We start from the raw sequence: 20519 nt of genomic DNA, 5'->3' as shown, positions 1-20519 counted from the left end.
TGCTCTTATTCACATTTACTCTTAACTTTCTTCTTTCACACACTTTACCAAACTCAGTCACCAGCTTCTGCAGTTTCTCACATGAATCAGCCACCAGCGCTGTATCATCAGCGAACAACAACTGACTCACTTCCCAAGCTCTCTCATCCCCAACAGACTTCATACTTGCCCCTCTTTCCAAAACTCTTGCATTTACCTCCCTAACAACCCCATCCATAAACAAATTAAACAACCATGGAGACATCACACACCCCTGCCGCAAACCTACATTCACTGAGAACCAATCACTTTCCTCTCTTCCTACACGTACACATGCCTTACATCCTCGATAAAAACTTTTCACTGCTTCTAACAACTTGCCTCCCACACCATATATTCTTAATACCTTCCACAGAGCATCTCTATCAACTCTATCATATGCCTTCTCGATCCATAAATGCTACATACAAATCCATTTGCTTTTCTAAGTATTTCTCACATACATTTACCAAAGCAAACACCTGATCCACACATCCTCTACCACTTCTGAAACCACACTGCTCTTCCCCAATCTGATGCTCTGTACATGCCTTCACCCTCTCAATCAATACCCTCCCATATAATTTACCAGGAATACTCAACAAACTTATACCTCTGTAATTTGAGCACTCACTCTTATCCCCTTTGCCTTTGTACAATGGCACTATGCACGCATTCCGCCAATCCTCAGGCACCTCACCATGAGTCATACATACATTAAATAACCTTACCAACCAGTCAACAATACAGTCACCCCCTTTTTTAATAAATTATCTTTGTCTAATATAATTCTGGAGTATTCCATTTATTATTGCAGACCTAATAATTCTGTACCTTCCTTCCTGTTTTTAAGTCCAGCACATTATTCTTGATGTAGCACAATGTATCTTTTCCTTCATCCTTCAAGGCAGTGAAGTTAAAAGTTCTTTCAATCTCTTATGATAATTCAAAAGTTCCAAACCAACAATTTAGCCTGTGAGGTGTTTCCGAATTCTAACTTGTTTATCTTCACTGGTCATAACAGTGACCATACTACACAATACTATTCAATTTTGCTTAAGCACAATACATATTAATCATTTTCATCATTAGCTTTCCATGAATACCTATTCATCATTATCTATTCATACTGTAAGGGGAGGGAGTTTCACATTTGTGGGGCCTTATCTCTTGAACATTTATGTATGCTGTCTGCATTAATCATGTCTGCAATACTCCTATTCCATTCATCCTCTCTCTCATTGTGAAAGTTCTTGTTATTTCATTTACAACTACCCTAGAACCTATTTCAATGAAAGAGTCCTGATGTTACCAAGGTTCTCACGATCATGCCAGTAAATATTCAGCTTGATAGCACAAACACATCAGTGTGGGCCTTTATGGGGAGTCAACGATATGTTGTAAACTGCTCCATGACCTACTCACCCATATTTCTCTTCATCATATTCCAACTGGTTTTCTTCTGCCCATTAGTAAATTATATAAAGTCTTTCTGCAATTTTTCTTTCTTTTCCTAATCCCACCATCATACTTATTTTTCTGCCATTTGCAAAACAACTGATAATGCCTCTTTTACCTCCCTGTCTATATCTGATATTACTAAACAAAGTATTGAGGTTAATACCATTCATTGTGGCAATACCAACAGAATGTCCTCTTCCTCAGATATAGTTTCATTTGCCACCACTTTCAACCTTAGATACACACACCACACAGACCCAAGGGTGAATCAATGTTAGTATGATATCGCAACAATGCCACGGAGAGATTAGTGGTCGAGAAGGTAGCATGATATACCACTACATTATGATGACTGACCGGATGAATCACTCAATATCGGAGAGTGACAAATGATGATCAAGCATAACTTTGAAGATATTAAGGGTGTTGCTCTGAACATTTTCTGGGAGCTTATTCCATGCATTAATAATAATGTTGGTAAAAAAATGTACAATTCAGATTTAATCCATTTCCTCTTGTCAGTAATGCTGGCACTACTGTAAAGAAATTATCAACGTTGTTGAATCCTTTAAGCATTTTGAAACATTTTATCAATTTGCCATGGTGGCACCTCTTGCTTAGAAAGAACAGGTTTAATTCTTGCAGTTGTTCCTCATATGGTCTGTTACGCAAGGAAGAAATCAACTTAGTTGCTCTTCACTGCACTGCTTCCAATTTAAGAATGTTCTTACTTAGTTGGGAGCCTAGAACTGCACTGCATATTCAAGGTGTGGAGGGGAGAAAGAATACTTCCCACGTATTCCCTGCGTGTCGTAGAAGGCAACTAAAAGGGGAGGGAGCGGGGGGGCTGGAAATCCTCCCCTCTTGGTTTTTTTTTTTTTTTTAATTTTTCCAAAAGAAGGAACAGAGAAGGGGGCCAGGTGAGGATATTCCCTCAGAGGCCCAGTCCTCTGTTCTTAGCGCTACCTTGCTAATGCGGGAAATGGCGAATAGTTTGAAAGAAAAAAGTTTCTACATAAAGGAGTGACATCTGTCAGTCTCCACTGATCAATAATATTTCAATATCATTAAAAGTTTTGCTATTGTTATCTTTGTCTTTTTAAGGAGGATAGCTGGAATCCCATCAGATCTTGGCATCACGTTCTCTTCATGTTTCTCAACTGCTTCAATTATGTCCCCTTCTGTTGTTTCAAAATTTGTAAGGGCATGCTTGTTATGCTGATAAAACATTTCCTCATCCATATTTCCTTTCTCCTTTGCACTAAGCATTAACTTGCAACTATTTGATTAGAATGTGACATATTTCCTTAAGGTCTTCTTCATGCCATTCTCACTTTAAAAGGGCTTATCTCTAAATTTTTGTACTATGCTTATCTACATATATATGGAAACAACTTTTGGATCCTATTCCTTGCTTTGTATTACCTATTCCTCATCTCTTCTCTGGTCTCTTCGATATAACTCCAGAATTTCCCTGTCAGCATTTCTTAGTTTTCTCTCAGCTCTTCTACCTTCTCTCTGCTTCCTTTTCATCTATTCTCTTTTATTCAACCAATGTTTTCTATTCCTCTGTATCTTTCACCTTATGTTTTTTGTTTTTGCTACAGTGAAGCTAATAATGGCAACACTGTATGGGAATAGGACAGTCCCAACAAGTTTGGGAGCTGTAACACAATGTATGAGATAATTGGGGAAGGAGGCATCAAATGACTGGGAGCACTGTAAACATGCATGGGGAAGAGGATGGGAGGTACAATATGACTAGCACTGGTAGTAATGTGCTTGAAGTGGAAGTGGGGTTTACAGTGTGGCTGAAAGAGGTAGCATTGAATGCATGGAAGCATCAGCATGGCTGGTAGCAGCATATATAGGTAGGGGATAAGGAAGGGAGGCGCCAGTGAAACCAGGAGCAGTAGCGAGTGAGGAGTTAAAAGGTGCCTATGACTGGCAATAGAAATGACATTTGTGAAAAAGGAGGAAAGGATGCTTCAGTGTGGCTGAGAGTGATAGCTATGTGTGCAAGGAGGGAGGGAGGTTACTGTGTGGTTAAGAGCAAGAACAATGTGTGTGGGGTGAATGATGGGCAGTGTCAATGTAACTCAGAACAGCAGTAATGTATGTAAGGAAGAGTCATCAGTGTGGCTGGGAATTGAAGCAATGTGTGTGGAGAGAAGGGACAAAAATAACAGTGTGGTTAAGGTGGCATCAGTATGTGGGAGAAGGAGGCATCAGTATGAATGGGAAGGAGGCAAGTGCTAATGTGGGTGGGAATGGTAGCAATGAGTGTAAAGAGAAGGGAGACATGTGCTAGTGGCTGGAAGCAGTGGCAATGTGCAGAAAAAGAGGTAAGGAGGCACCACTGTGCATGATAGTAGTAGCAATGGGTGTGGATATGAAGAAGGGAGGTGCCAATATGGCTAGAAATGGAAGAATTATGTGTGGGGGAGCAGATGTACAAATGTGGCTAGGAATGTAACCAATAACACTATGATCATTTTGGCTAATGCTACTATTATAATAATTCTTTGTTTTGTGTCATATTTTTCGCACCATACTTTCAGTGTTATAGTTAATATCTTATCAAAACATCAAATTCACATCAAAAAAGGCTTAAGAATGATTTTGGCATTCTTAAGTTTGCTTTAATTTCATCTTTAGGGCTGGAATTTTTTGTGGTAATGTATCTCCAGTTATATGTTAGATGTCAGTGGGAAAAGGGATTTGCTTGCCAGAATCCCACTTAACAATCAACTTTTCATGAACATTTCTATTCTGTTACAAAGGGGAAGGGTGTAAACGGTAAATAAGCCACTGTCTTTCTATCTCATTTTTGAAGCTACATGTATGCCTTTTCTTCTTTCATATTTTCATATTTGTCTCTGATGCAGCATTCTAATGGGTAGTGCATACCGTTTTCACAGATAACATCCTTAATGTTTACAGTCAAGCACACTTATCAAATGACCACCACATAATCTAAATAATGTCAAATGACCACGAACATCGCATTGTGCTCATATTAAACATGAATATGGTTAACCTAACTAGGGTGATGGTATGTTGCTGACATTTGAACAAAAGTCTTCCCGTCAAATAGTAAGTGTAGACAAACTACATGTCTCTGACCTTCAAAATGTTTGTACTTTTAGGTTCAAATAAATGATGTTGAATAAAACTTACGAGATTTTTAGATGTGAAGAATTACAAACTGCAGGCTTCTGACATCTAAAATTATTGCATTTCATTGTCCAAAGCAATGATGTCAAATAAAAAATGCTGTAAACCCTTCCCTTAACTGTGAGACTCAAAGGTGAGGAAGAACAAATCGCAGGTAAATAAGATCATTCTTTTCTAAAAACAAAATGTTCTAAAACAAACAGCATAATACAATTTATACAACACAAAATATAAACACAAAGCACTACATTACTTACTTGTCAACTAAGGTCCTTATAACTGCAAGGGTGTCCAGTACATACTTGTCCGTAATGCTAGAGAGAGCTGTGCTATTTATGCCATCTTCACTTCCCTGAATATTAATCTATCATTATCATCTTATTCATAAAATCAAACAGAGCAACATAATATTCATTTGTCAGCGAAACAAATACAAAGGAATGCTAAAGACCACTTACACATTTCTTTCATTCCAAGTCCTTTATGACATTCTATCATACAAGGTACATAATACATTTTAAAGAGTTCTGACATGCTCTAAGACATAAATTCAACCTTTCAAATGCCAAGTACCCTTGACATTCACTGGTATGACTTGCATATCCATTGGGTTTAACAATCACTTCTTAAAAAATTAGACATGAGGAAAGTAATAAGAATATGCTATATTTACTTACATTTCACTTTCTAAACATCCAATAGTTACAGCAGCTTAAAAACAATGAGAAACTCACCTTACAAGTCTCATATACAACCCAATGAAAAAATATCGCTTTCACTGAAAAGACTGATGCTGTTTCTGTGCTACATGCCATAACATCCTTAGAGCTATTTTTACTGATGCAAAAAAAATTTGCCCTTAATGACCGAGTTTGCATATTCAATATAACAAATAGGCTGCGAATCTAGCACTTATAAAGTAAGCTCAAGAAAAACCATCTGAGTGTGAAGAACTTCCATTCCATTCTACACATGAACTTTATGAATAATTCTCCTTTAAAAACATGACAGATCTTGAATTCATTGAGCGTTCAATAAATACTTAATGAATCTACTGTTATTGCAAACAGTACTGACCCTAAGTTAATTTTGAAAAGCTGGTAGTCAAGCTGTCAAAGCTCAGGAAAATTAAGACTCTGTAACCCATTCTAAGAAGAATAAAAATGACCGTGCATCAGATATGCTATCTGTTCAGAGTACTACGAAGCTCTGCTTGATCATCAGGTAATTCAAAAACACCAAACTCCTTCCTCTGACTTCCAATGCACAAGGCTTTCCATTCAACATGAATGCTTTTGTCAATAAAATCAAATGTGGTATCTCATCCCTGCAAGGGCTTGTTAATGTTGACGAGGCAGGAAAACCTATTAAAAAATTACAAGTTTGGTAAGGTAAAAGGTCCAATCTTTGTCTTCCAAATTCATGAAGAACTTGTCTGACTCAATTTTGTCAAAATCATTTCTTAAATTCAAAAACTCTCCACAGGAGTCTTTACAGGCATGTGTTGATGGCACTTGATCTAATATTCTAAACCATTTGGATCACACTGGTAAATACCTTTTGAGTTTCAAGAACCAGTATCTTAAGAGCCATGACTTGTCAGTGTATCATCCCTTGCAGCCTCTGTATCTTATCTGCCACTTTAACTATTGCCTGGTATCCAAAAAGTAAGATAGGCAATGCAAAATCTTCATCAGATGTAATGTCAAAAAGAAATAGTTTATGTATAATTTATGTACACTTAACTAGTTTCAGAGGTCTTCTAATTCCACAGCTCAGGGTAGGTCCAAGCTTTTGTTTTGGTCTGCTGGTCAACCAGGCTGTAGGAAGCTATGTTCTTCATACATAAATAACACCACAGCCTCTCTGGTCTGGTGCATGTTGTAGATACTTAATCAGGGCCTTCCTAAATATCTACAACTCACATCCCATATTGTTACTGATTGCTGCAAGTAATGTGTTAAACATCCTTGGGTCCAGGATGTATAGTGTGATTTCTTTCTGTGTTTGATTTCACTGGCAATTTTCTGGAAAGTCTTCCAAGACTGTTGTGCATATAGGAAACTATTTTTGAGCAAAAACTGAGAACATGCCTTCCAAGAATTTCAAAGTGAAAATTATGATATGTCTCTCCTGTATGCACTGAGAGAGCACATTCTCAGTTTTTGATTATTCCTATTATTCAGACCCTTTACAGCACCACTGTAGGCTGTGAGATATCTTGACACAATCTTTAGCTGTGTTTAGTAGTACAAGGCATTAAGAATAGTGTCTTACCTTTGAAAGTGTTTCAACAAGGCCAAATCATAAACATTACTGGAATGCATACAAATAAAAAAAAACATATCCAACAAAAACATACAAAAGTCCCAAGAAAAAAAGAGAAAACTCTTTAATGTGCAATACTACCATGAGAAATAAGAAACACAAATGGAACATCCAAAATGTAAAACACTGAGATTTTATTGAAATCAGCTCACATGAACCTGGTATCGACAGCAAGTAAAGTGTGTGGCAGCACAGAGAGACAGTACTATTCATCTAGCAAGACATACAGTGAACAATAAGTGCTAGCCCTGTCATTAGCATCACTGCTACTTATAAACAATTTCTTTCTCACACAAACAATTCAAAACAAATACCTAGTCTACATATCCAGTAAAATTCATGACATCACAATGCTCCTCCCCAATACCTGGTATACATATCTTGTAACACTCAAGAGGCCACATTGCTCCTGCCCAATACTCAGTCTATATATCCTGTGACACTCAAGAAGCCACATCTTTCCTCCCCAATATCTGGTCTACATATCCTGTAACACTCATGAAGTCACACTGCTCCTCCCCATATTCTGTAACATTCATGAAGCTGAATTGTTCCTCCCAAATACTTGGTCTACATATCCTATCACATGCAAGCCACACTGCTCTTCCCGTCTGATGCTTTGTGAATGTAACCTATCAGGTATACTCAACAAAATTGTAATTCAAACATTCACTTTTATCCCCCTTTCCTTCACATAATGGCTCTACACAGGCATTCTGCCAGTCCTCAAGCACCTCACCTTAGGCCATATGTGAACAGAAAATCCTTTCTTTAGAAATTCAACCACAATCCCATTTACTCCTGCCACTTTGCCACAATTCACCTTAGGCACCAACCTCTCTCTTTTCAACAAAACATTTACCAAGAATCTCTCATTCCACTGACCTCCAGTCCTAAACACTTCAACTCTACCACACCATCATCTAATGAATCTACAATCCCTTAAAATACTCGCTCTATCTCTTCCTTACCTGTTCTTTGCCTGTTACCACTTCCTAAACTACTTCCTTTACTGATGCTCCCATCTCTTCTTTTTTCTCTTCACATTATTCACCTCCTTTCAAAAGTTTCCTTCTTCCTCTCTGAAGTTTGCAGATAATATCTCTCCCCATCTCTTATTAGCCCTCTTTTTCAGCTCCTGCACCTTTCTTTTAACTTCCAGATGCTTTTTCTTGTACAATTCCCAATCAGTGCACTTTCTTTTTACAGGTGCCATCCACATGCCTCTATTTCCTCTTTCACTTAACTTCCTCATCCCATCACTCACTACCCTTTCTCATGTGCCTACACGCAAATTTACTTCTACCACACCCTTCACTCCCATATGTAACCACTAACACCCTATATAACTTTCACTCCTTATCCATTCTCCTGGTTTCATCATCTCACCTTAGGTCAATCTTCACTCACCCCTCTCTTAGTATCTTTGTATACTAACCTCTCTTTCAAACTCATAAGCTTTCATTACCTTCTTCCCACATAGTACTCTCCTCTTCTCCTTAAGTAACTACAAACTTTCACACTAGCCTCCACCAAACTGTGAAAGACTATCCCAAAAGGTGCCCCTCTCAGCTGTTGACAATCCTCATTCACAAAGGATAGGCAGGGAGGTATATTACCAGTACTACCTGCCAGGATATCAGGAGGGTTAGTGATATCTGCTTAGTGAGCCAGCACTGAAAGGGTTAGTGATATCTGCTTAGTGAGCCAGCACTTCAGCAGTTGTCAAGGTGCACTCCTATAACCTAAATAGTTGTCTTTTCTTTCTTTCTCACGAACATGTGGACTACTGGCATTCAGTCCACAAACATACAATCTCTCCCTGTTATATGTGACACCTGACAACAATTAACTCACACAGCTCATTCTTTGTAACTCTAGACTTTCCTGCGATGAGCACTATGCACTAGCCCTGCCTTTTGGCAAAATGGTAGGAGCAGTAGACAGTAGTAGTAGTTAGGAACAATCAGGCTTAAGCATTGGGAAGAAACATTAGACAGAAGCAGTAGGTAGGAGCATTAGATAGAAGCAGTCATTAGGAACATTAGGTAGGAGCCTCAGCAAACACTGAACTAGGCTCACTCTCTACCAGTGGCCTGTTTAAAAGTGGGGCACTAAAGGCTAATAAGTGGCACTAGAATTCTTTAGTTAAGAAGACCCTGCTGCCATGGCTACCCCTTTAAAGCAGTTTCAACTAGAACAGGCATCAGAGATACAGATAGAAAGGATGTCCCATGCCCTCAAATTCTGCACTACCCACTCTCGCATTTCCCTGTCCTGGAGCTAAAACTCAATCCCTTGAACTAAAACTGATCAAGCACTTACTCGTCTCCTACCAAAAGACTCACCCTTCTCCCTCATTCCTCTTGCTACCAAGGTTCAAAAGCAATGACAATCACCCGCCTCTCATAATCTATTCTTATTATCACTCACATCAGTCTCAAACAAATTTTCCTAGAGGGAACTCTATCCATGCTTGCACAAGTTGCCTGTTCATACATTCATTCAAACTGGGAGATATGCTTTATCAGTATGCAGAGGTGCTTTACATCACAAGCAACTTTAATTAGCACCAAAAAAAGTCCTAGCATGGAGTTACTCATAACAATAAGTCTGACCCTGTGGGAACAATATCCATACTGGTATGGGCTGCCTTCACCCCTATTAATGTAAACAGGAAGACAATTTATTGATAAACAGTCATTCCTAAATTACAAGAGAGAAATGAAGAGAAGATGGAGTGGGTATTCTGAAAGATGTCTGAACCTGTTAGATAACAGGATTGCATTTGTTGGGCATTTGCAATATGGAGGTATGCAGAGAAAGTCATCACAAATAACTTAGTGAAAAGAGAAGAGGCAGTGAAAGCCTTGGATAAGATGAAGTGAGGCAAAGTGGCTGGAGTGGATGGGATTGTAACTGAATTTCTAAAGAAAGAGGGCGAAAATGTTGTTGATATGTTAGTCAAGATTTTCAATACATGTATGGCTCAAGGTGAGGTGCCTGAGGTTTGGTAAAGTGGATGCACTAAGAAGTGTGTGGAAAGAAAAGTCACTGTTTGTAAGGGTAAAGATGGATATGTCTGAGGTTATGATAGTCCCAATGATACTGCATGGATGCAAGTCAAGGGTTCTAAATGTAAAGGGACACAAGAGTGTTGATGCACTGAATATGAAATGCTTAAAATCAACATGAAATGGGAGCAAGGTTAGCTGAGTAAGGAATGATGCTGTTAGAGAGAGGTGTGGTAGGGAGAAGAGCATGTTTGAAAGATCTGAGCAAGGTGTGCTGAAATGTTCTGAACAACTGGAGAGGATGGATGAGGAGAGACTGATTAAAAGGAGTTTGCATCGGAAGTAGTAAGTGGCAAGAATAAGAGGGAAAGTGAGACTGATGATGGCATGAAATGAAATACACTTTAAGTTAGTAGGACCTGAACATACAGGAAGTTATGAAAGATGAAATGGATAAAAAGAAATGGAGAAATGTAATACAAGATGATACACAGGAGGTGATGTGCTATCAATGGGATAAGGTAGGGTGTATGAAGTGGTCCGTGGAAACCACTGAAAGTTCTGTGGACAGTCTTGGTTACTGAGAATGTGGATCTGGTTGTAATGCATTATACATGACAGAGAATGACATGAACAAAGACTGCCAATTCTTCATATGTTCTTGACACTACCTTGCTAACATAGAATAATTTTTTCCACAAATGCTCTCTATTTCTGAGGCAGTGCCCAGAACAGATGAAGAACTGGCCTCATTCACTCACATCCATTCTCTAGTTGTGTGTAATGCATCCACACCACAGCCCCTAATTCACAACCCAGACTTCACAGACTTTTCCATGGTTTCTCCAGGCCACTTCATGTGCCCTGGATCAGTCCACAGAGCACATCAAACCTTGTATGCCACATCACCCCAATTCACTCTATTCCATGCATATCTTACACCCTTCTGTATATTCAGGTACCGCACACTCAAAACCTTTTTCGCTCAACTTTCCATTTCTATCTTCCCCTTCTTGTTCTCTCCAGATGCTTTCTGTCAACTTCTCCTCACTCATTCTCTACATAAGTCCAAAAGTTTTCAACACACCCTCTCCTTATCATCACATCTTGCTCTTACCCTATAATATCTTAAATCAACCCACCTCTCACCACATATTGCCATAAAACATTTCTTTTCCAACACATTTACCCTTTTCATACATTCACTTCTATAGCTCATGCCCTGAATCCATACAACACTGTTGGGACTATTGTTCCTTCATACATGCCCATCTTAGCCCTCCCAGACAGTGATCTCTCTTGCCACACATTACACAATGCTCTCAAACCCTTCAACTATGACTCACTTCAGCTCCCATGATTCTCTTTACTGCCATGTCCATATACCATCCCTGGGGATAGGAGAAAGAATACTTCCCATGTTTTCCCTGCGTGTTGTAGAAAGCGGCTAAAAGGGGAGGGAACGGGGGGGCAGGAAATCCTTCCCTCCCTTTTCTAATTTTTCCAAAAGACTGAACAGAGATGGAGCCAAGTGAGGATATTCCCTATAAGGCTCAATCCTCTGTTCTTGATGCTACCTCGCTAACATGGGAAATAGTGAATGTGTGAAAAAAAATAATAATAATAATAATAGCTGGGGCTGGAAATCCTCCCCTCCTGTTTTTTACTTTTCAAAAAAAAAAAAAAAGGAACAGAGAAGGGGGCCAAGTGAGGATATTCCCTATAAGGCTCAATCCTCTGTTCTTGACGCTACCTCGCTAACATGGGAAATAGTGAATGTGTGAAAAAAAAAAATAATAATAATAATAGCTGGGGCTGGAAATCCTCCCCTCCTGTTTTTTACTTTTCAAAAAAAAAAAAAAAAGGAACAGAGAAGGGGGCCAAGTGAGGGTATTCCCTTTAAGGCTCAGTCCTCTAGTCTTAATGCTAACTTGCTAATGCAGGAGATGGCGAATATGTGTGAAAAAATAATTCATTTATTTTTTATTTTGCTTTGTCGGTCTCCCGCGTTAGTGAGGTAGCGCAAGGAAACAGACGAAAGAATGGCCCAACCCACCCACATACACATGTATATACATACACATCCACACACGCACATATACATACCTATACATCTCAACATATACATATATACACACAAAAAGACATATACATATACACACATGTACATAATTCATACTGTCTGCCTTTATTCATTCCAATCGCCACCTCGCCACACATGAAATAACAACCCCCTCCCCCTCATGTGCGCGAGATAGCGCTAGGAAGACAACAAAGGCCACATTCGTTCACACTCACTCTCTAGCTGTCATGTAATAATGCACTGAAACCACAGCTCCCTCTCCACATCCAGGCCCCACAGAACTTTCCATGGTTTACCCCAGACATTTCACATGCCCTGGTTCAATCCACTGACAGCACGTCGACCCTGGTATACCACATCGTTCCAATTCACTCTATTCCTTGCAAGCCTTTCACCCTCCTGCATGTTCATGCCCTGATCACTCAAAATCTTTTTCACTCCACCTTTCCACCTCCAATTTGGTCTCCCACTTCTCCTCGTTCCCTCCATCTCTGACACATATGTCCTCTTGGTCAATCTTTCCTCACTCATTCTCTCCATGTGACCAAACCATTTCAAAACACCCTCTTCTGCTCTCTCAACCACACTCTTTTTATTACCACACATCTCTCTTACCCTATTATTACTTACTCGATCAAACCACCTCACACCACATATTGTCCTCAAACATCTCATTTCCAGCGCATCCACCCTCCTCCGAACAACTCTATCCATAGCCCATGCCTCACAACCATACAACATTTTTGGAACCAATTCCTTCAAACATACCCATTTTTGCTTTCCGAGATAATGTTCTCGACTTCCACACATTCTTCAACGCTCCCAGAATTTTCACCCCCTCCCCCACCCTATGATTCACTTCCGCTTCCATGGTTCCATCCGCTGCCAAATCCACTCCCAGATATCTAAAACACTTCACTTCCTCCAGTTTTTCTCCATTCAAACTTACCTCCCAATTGACTTGACCCTCAACCCTACTGTACCTAATAACCTTGGTCTTATTCACATTTACTCTCAACTTTCTTCTTTCACACACTTTACCAAACTTTATCAACAATAATGTCTAATAATAACATTATTGTTTCTTTTATGCCACAAACTGATTTACTGCCAAAACAATATGCATAATTCTACACAAACTATGGTTCAAAAAGGAAAACTACCTTATACGGTATTCAATCATTATTCAAATCTAAGCATATGTTCAAATACTTACTGATCCTGAGATGAACTCAATTTCTCCTCTGTTGATGATGATGTCATCGTTACCCCCTGGCTCAGGTTGTGTCTTGCAGCAACAAGTCCCCATCCCTAATTCCCACACAATATACTCATTGGAATTATTTTCTTGTTTGTCCTAAGATCATGGTACAATAAATCTTGGTTTAGTTCTACAGTGTCTTTTATCAAGTTTCCAGTGATAGCCTTGTTTATACATTATTACCAGATAACTTGCAGAAGCAACATTAGTAAATGCACCACAAAGAAACCTTCATCTTGCCACTGGCTCCACAACCACATTCTGAAAAGCAAAGGGCAGAGGTTAAAACTTTTGGAAAAATTCTACTCAAAGAATGGTCAAAGGACAAGTCTACAAGACCAATATATACCTAGTCCTCTCCAAATCTTCCCATTTTCATCAAGTATTCCCTATATCTTCCCAAGGTCCATCCAGATTTTCCACAGAACCTTCGCAGGCCTTCCACAGGTCTTCCAACAAATCTGCTGCAGAATCTCATTTGGACTTCCTTGGGTCCTTCTCAGGTTTTACTTAGGTCTTCTCCAGGTCCAATTTAAATACTACACTGGAGAGTATCTAAAAACTATATCTCAAAACGGCCTCTGAGGCTACGGCCACAACCAATGTAATGTCCCACATTAGATTGTAGTCATGAAGACAAAGCCTTCTATGGCAAAGTGACATGACATTCAAAGTTAGGATAGGTGTATCGTGTAAGCTGAGGTGTAAAAAAACTACCATATTCAAATAACTGTATGAGGGTACCTGCTTGGGGGCCAACTTTTTAAAAAGTACTCTTATCTTTACATACTTTTGCTAATACTTAGTTGATTTTAAGAGAAAATATTGTTCTTTTATTCAATACCTTTCAATGACTTTCCCTGAACATTTGAAAAACTCCCACATTTAATTAAATCATCAGAGGACACAAGATGCATAAGCATCAATTTGAGAGTAAACAAGAAATAAGCTGAGGTTCTGGAGACCTTCAACAGCTCCACTGATGAGGAGGATTTCCTTTCATCATGGAAGCTTTTACTATTTGAGTATTCTTTAAAGGTCATACTTTTTTTTACTTTTACTTACATAAACTTAGGAGTAGTAGTTTTACTTGAATTTATGAACATTTTCATCAAAGTAGCTTTACTTTCGTAACATATCTTGGTACAATTTAAACCTCTTGATATGTGTAAGGTAAAGTTGTTATATCTGTCCCAAAAGCTTAGTTTTAATGAAACAGAAAGTACAACCACTAATCATGATTTCAGGGGCATAAGAACGACCCTAAGTCAAAACAATAATACTTCCTCAGGCAACTACTCTATATTAATTGAGTACTTACGATAACAACTTTGGACATCTGCTAGAGAACTCGAGTTCCTAAACTTGGAACTCAACTTGTATCTTCAACAGGCCTTATGATCACCAGCACACACTGAACACTGTAAGTACAAAAAAGAAGAGAGTAATTCAAAACGATAAAATGATATAAAAAGATGGCTTATCCTATTATAACCTAATCTGTGGATTAAATGTAGTTAGCAATCATCTTAAGCAAAAACAACCTATCCAACTAGCTTCTCTGATAAGTAAATTAATTACTTTGTAACAGGCTATATCTATAATGATTATATGAATAAAATACTTTTGTAAATGTGTCACAAAATTAAAAGATGCACCTATAAATACAACAAAGACCACATTCACCATATGAATGTTTCCACATCATTCATTTCCAAAATTAAAATGAAAATGAAAACATCCTATGTAGATGATACATTCCTCTGAAAACCTCTATTATCCACAGTGTGAACTGAGATACCTCATAAACTCTTAAGGGAAGATTTATGATTATATAACACTGGGTGTTCACACTGAAGTGCAACCACTTGAACCATCAGCCATACAGCCATGAGGCCTAAAAATAACCATATACATATTTTTCTAAGACGCAGTCTAAACAAGAAATAAAACAACTTAACCATGCTAACTTAAGATAGTGATGGACAGGGAATGCCAATATACTTAAAAAAAATATTTTGAAGTGAAAATATGATCAAAGATATCCAGGATGATGAAAAATCTAAGACAATATTCAATGAGAATGCAGTTGGAGGGAAGGATGAGTGAAAAAAGGGAAGAGCAGAAGAAAAGAGATCAAGATATTAAAGAAGAAAGACAATAATGATAGGAAACTGGTAAACAAACTGAAGAAATAAAAAAAAGGATGTGAACACTACCTCAGTGGGTGATACAATCTAACCCTTCAATGGCAGCCCACATTAACTTATGTGCTCTAAAGAAATGGTTGCTCAAATCTATTGATAAGCTCACTTTTCCAACTTCTGTTTACATTTCTAGCAGACTTATCATAAGTAGCCTATGCAGGTCTCTTCCATCCCTAAGAAGGCACTGGAAAATATTCTGCTTTTTTCAGTAACCCTTCAACCACCATCGTAAGTACATGTCCACTGACATGCAGGTCATGTTTGAATGGTGACTCCATGAAAAATATTCCTATTGTTAGATAACTTATGTGATGAGGAAAAATACTTGTGCATCAGTGGCAAGTGAAGAAAAATGAAATGAGAAACATGACAAAATAAGAAACTCAAAGTGATTTTAGATGGATTACATGAGAAGGCAGGTCAGCAAGGGAGACATTCCCTGTGCCCTAGCACTTGAGGAAATCGTATAACATTTACACCTAATTTTCTCTTTAGAGGATCTGGTGATGGAGGGCCTTGGTGACAGATCATAGGTAAAGAGCCAATTTTCATAACAATCAGCTTGCATGATGAAAGTATAGCAGATGATGTCAATCATTTACAGTTTCATAAACAGATAACCTACAAAGATCACTCATAAAAATCAAACTAAATGGTATCCATGGGGTTGTGCTTTGTTGACTGGAAAATTGGTTAACTAGCTGTATAAAATAGTGATCATTAACAGTCACACCTCAGAAAGGTTTGACAAAAGGAGTGCTGCATTCTTGGAGCCAATGCTCTTTCTCATACATATCAGTGAAACTAATTATGAACTATATTGTCAAGAACATTAGAGAAAAGGACAGAAGGGGACCTAACAGAGACATACATTTTGACAGATAAAGATAAGGTCTTCAAACCAACAAATATACAAAAAAAGGGTCAAAAATGAATTCTAGACTACAAATATGATAAAACTTCTTGAGCCAGAGAACTGTACCTGTATAGTCTCTCATATTATTCTACTGTCAAAACTACAAACAAATCTAAAGCTTGATTCAATAAATACTTGTTCGAAAATATTCTAGATGAAAACATGAAATTCTTTTACATTCTTTGAACAAACTTATTTTGCCTCTTTCAAATCCTGTGCTTCTTGAGCTGAAAAAATTGTGTATCAAAAGACTATACCTGAATTTAATAGAGAATATTGTGCTCAAAAGTTGATTAAATATAATGCTAGACCAGTAAAAATCTATGAGTACTCAATAAAAACCTACAAGCCCTTTAGCATAAGTACATATTTTGAGAAACAATAAAAGCTTTGAATAGACATGAAGCAGAATATCAATTAGCTATCTAGAGCAAATTGTCATCTTCCAGATTTCGAAGATGAATTCTCCAGAAGTAAAAAAACTTAGTTTGGTAAATATGTAGTTATTGGAACCACAAAAGTTGCATACAGAAGAGGAAGATGAGCACATCAATGGACTCCAAACACCTTATGGAAATGAATCTGAAGATACAGTGACATTAGGGAATCCTAAGATAATTAATAAATGATAGATGAGACGACTATAAATATTGGGAAAAAATGTGGGGAAAAGTAAGTTAATCACGTGAATGAATCAACTCAACCTATGAAAACTTAGCTTAAGTTTCATTTGTATCCAACATTCACCTTATGTTCAATGTTATCTGAGAAATGAATCGTTTTTGTCTCACAATTACAGGTTGCTGTGTGTGTTTGCTTCCACACAAACCTTTCCCATTGAATGCAATCACCTCCCTTTCCCATTGAATGCAATCATCTCAAGAGAACATTATTTATCCGGTGACTGGAAGACACTAAAAATTGTTAGCACATTTTGATTACATCAGTAATTAAGGTAGTTTTCAGCCCTCAGGAAAAATTATGCAAGATTTTCAAAGGTTCTGTTGAATTCTATAAAGGTTTTACTTAATTTCACGTCATCTAACTCCAAAATTTTCCCTGATCTTTAAAGACCTACATACAAATCTATTATGAAAACAAAATAATCATCCACACTAGACTATGCACTCTAAAACCTTTTAGCATGTGTGTGGAGTCCACTAATATGCTTTTCTTTAATTCCATAAATGACTTCTACATAAATTACTATTACATATGACAGTATATCCCATTAGTTTTAGTTTTCCACAGATTGATACATACTTCATGAAACTGTCCAGAATCCTGGCCATAAACAGCAATTAATCAGGAAAAGTAAGGAGACATTTTCATGGGCTCTGTTGATAATGATTTGGCATTTCACCTATTCTTAAGTTATTTAACACTACTCTTCCTCTCATCTTCAGTATCCAACCTACTTTTATTATTTACAATCACATTTCCAGAAATGTCAGTGTTATTATCACAAGATCTTATATGAATTTTTATTGCAAAAAAAAAATATTACTATAAATCACGGTAAGAAATATCCAGCATTCTTATCTGTTGCACACACTAACTAAAGTTTTACTAATAATTTACATTATCATAACTAAAATTACTATACAGAGGCCGACAACGTTATAAATGAACATATATGGAGATAATCACCCAGGGTCAGGAGTGTTAGATGAGGAAGTCATAGGAATGATCGGAGATACGATGTAACATCCGCTTTTGGTACATGATGGTTGTGTGACTGGAGACGTGTATCTCACATGAAGAATCATATATAAGTGTTCAAGTCGGAAGGGGGAAAAAAAAGTACAAGCACTTATATAAGTATGAAAGTTTCATGTTTCAATTTAAACACACTGGGCATTCGTTGAGAATGTCTGAGTGACTCGGGGGGGAGCAAGTCCATGATTTAATCAAGGCCATCGGGAATGAAGTTAATGATGACAGATGGACAGACAGACACACCTCCAGACTGACACATACCGTACATTATCTTCTTCCGTTCTTGCGGAAGCGGCCACCACCACCAGCACCACCTTCCTCCCTCCTCCTCCTCCTCCTCCTCTCATATATCGAGTACTCACCTCCCTCAAACTCCCAGCACAACCGTATCTCACCAACTGCATTCATTATCAACGGGACGCAACTACTATCACCGTAACGGATAGCATCGTTAGAATGATCATTTTATCTAGCGATCCATCATAACATATCTACGTAAACAAGGAAACAAGTGAGTTCACGACGGCGTTCGAGTGTGAACGATTTTTTTTTGTGTGTGTGTGGGGGGGGGGGGGGAACACCACAAATACCTCTCATATTTCTTGGAGATTTCCATCAAAATTCATGAAATACTGAGAGAAATTGGATGTCCAAGTCGGTCCGATCAGCTAGTTCATTATGCTACGATAGGGAAACCACTTAAAGAGGATGAAGATGAATTTATTGTTAAAACATAACATTAAGCTCTCGAACATATCAGTGTTTCATGTGAGTGTTCACACTGTCACTTAAGTCATAAATCATTATCCAGTGATTTAAACTAACTTATGACGGGAAATTCTGGTACATTACAAATTTACCTGTTATGCCCATTGGTTATTTCCGTTTTGGCGTATATTAGGGAGGGTGGGTGCTTTCTGTTTGGGCTTACCCATCACTTATCCATATATTTTATTTGAATATGCCGTTTTTTTATATTTCAACGTTATTCCCATTTACTTATTCGATTAGCTGCGTTCATTGCCCTGCTATTGAAGTGCTTCCTCACGTCCATCCGTTCACTTTTCTTGGCGAATGATCAGTTATGCATCATTGTTCCGGATCCCCATCTGACTTCAAAGAAGTGGGATGGTGCTTGTTTAACACTTTGCAAATATGAGGACTGACAGAAGGAGAATGAAATACAAATAGCTCAACAACAATATATCAATATGTAAAGGTAAGTGCAGTTCATGGACGAGGGGAGCTGTTATTGCTCGTCAGGGAGGACGAAGTGAAGTGAAACGTGAGTCATCTCATCTGGTGCTACTGCAAGAAGAGGAGCTTAGCACAGCTGGATAGCCAGACGTTTCTCTTTATTAGCCGCTCCTTTTATGGCTTCTTTATTACAGTTTATCGTACTCTTATCTGTGTTGTAGATTCATTCTTTAATGTTCTCTCTCTCTCTCTCTCTCTCTCTCTCTCTCTCTCTCTCTCTCTCTCTCTCTCTCTCTCTCTCTCTCTCTCTCTCCGCTTTGGAAGCTTCAATAACGGACAAAAGTCCACATCAAGGCCGGGCCTTAATTGAAATACAGAAATTATCATGAGGAAAAAAGAAAAGGAAAAACAATATTTACGAATTTTGGAGGATGTGAAAAACCTGTCTTTTAAAATGGGCCAAGTCTTGGTTAATAGGAAAGACACGGGAGGGAAGAGTTCCAAAGTTCGGGGTGTAGGGAAAGAAGTAGATATCAAAACGGCCAACCCTTGAATCGCCAACGGCCACACAGTATTGCACGGTCTACCTAGTGGTAAACCTCCTCGGTTTTTGGCGAAATTTCAAAATGCAATTCATCCATTATCTGATTTTGGTTGGCTACGTATGGTTGCTGTACTTTTAGTATCCTCTCCTATAGTACTTCAAAGAACAAAACAGAAATGAATAAATTTTGTCTTTTCCCCACAAGGTCGTCGCTTGGTTTTGTGGTAATGCTACAGGCAAGACGTTGCTTGGGGGTACTCTGGTAAAAAGTGTGGTGTCGAGGTTTCGTGGTCGTGCTGCAGTTGGGATGAGGCATTTAATATGACACCCACCCCTTATTTTTTCTTATTGAGATAGACCCAAAATAAATATGCCCTCGTCATGAACATCTCACATAAGATAATTCGTAGAACGTAAAAGAAAGCGAACAAAGTTGATATGAGCTCAGACGTCCGTGGAGCTGGTCAGTAATATATATATATATATATATATATATATATATATATATATATATATATATATATATATATATATATCAAACTCCATATCAAAGATTTTAAAAAATGGGAAAGAGGATATTTGATCATTCAAACA

General features: G+C 38.1%; 1 protein-coding gene across 3 annotated transcripts in view; it reads right to left on the bottom strand.

Annotated features, from left to right (window-relative positions):
- The window catches only part of LOC139750754 (RING finger and SPRY domain-containing protein 1-like), a 68465-nt gene extending 49768 nt beyond the window's left edge, over positions 1 to 18697 (bottom strand). The window contains exons 1-4 of one of the 3 annotated variants that reach the window (XM_071665463.1): positions 18547 to 18697; positions 14664 to 14763; positions 13298 to 13603; positions 4914 to 5008 (exon numbers count right to left, since the gene is read on the bottom strand). In XM_071665463.1, coding sequence (XP_071521564.1) covers positions 4914 to 5008; positions 13298 to 13390 — 188 coding nt within the window. In that variant the 5' untranslated portion in view covers positions 13391 to 13603; positions 14664 to 14763; positions 18547 to 18697. Of the gene's footprint in view, positions 1 to 4913; positions 5009 to 13297; positions 13604 to 14663; positions 14764 to 18115; positions 18409 to 18445; positions 18497 to 18546 lie in introns of those variants that run through there. The other 2 variants (XM_071665464.1, XM_071665465.1) reach the window with 2 other exon arrangements.
- Between the last annotated feature and the right edge of the window lie 1822 nt (positions 18698 to 20519).

The sequence above is a fragment of the Panulirus ornatus genome, chromosome 10, assembly GCF_036320965.1.
Source record: "Panulirus ornatus isolate Po-2019 chromosome 10, ASM3632096v1, whole genome shotgun sequence".
NCBI lineage: Eukaryota > Metazoa > Arthropoda > Malacostraca > Decapoda > Palinuridae > Panulirus > Panulirus ornatus.
The sequence above is the reverse complement of the archived record's forward strand: the minus strand, read 5'-3'. Positions and strand labels throughout refer to the sequence as shown.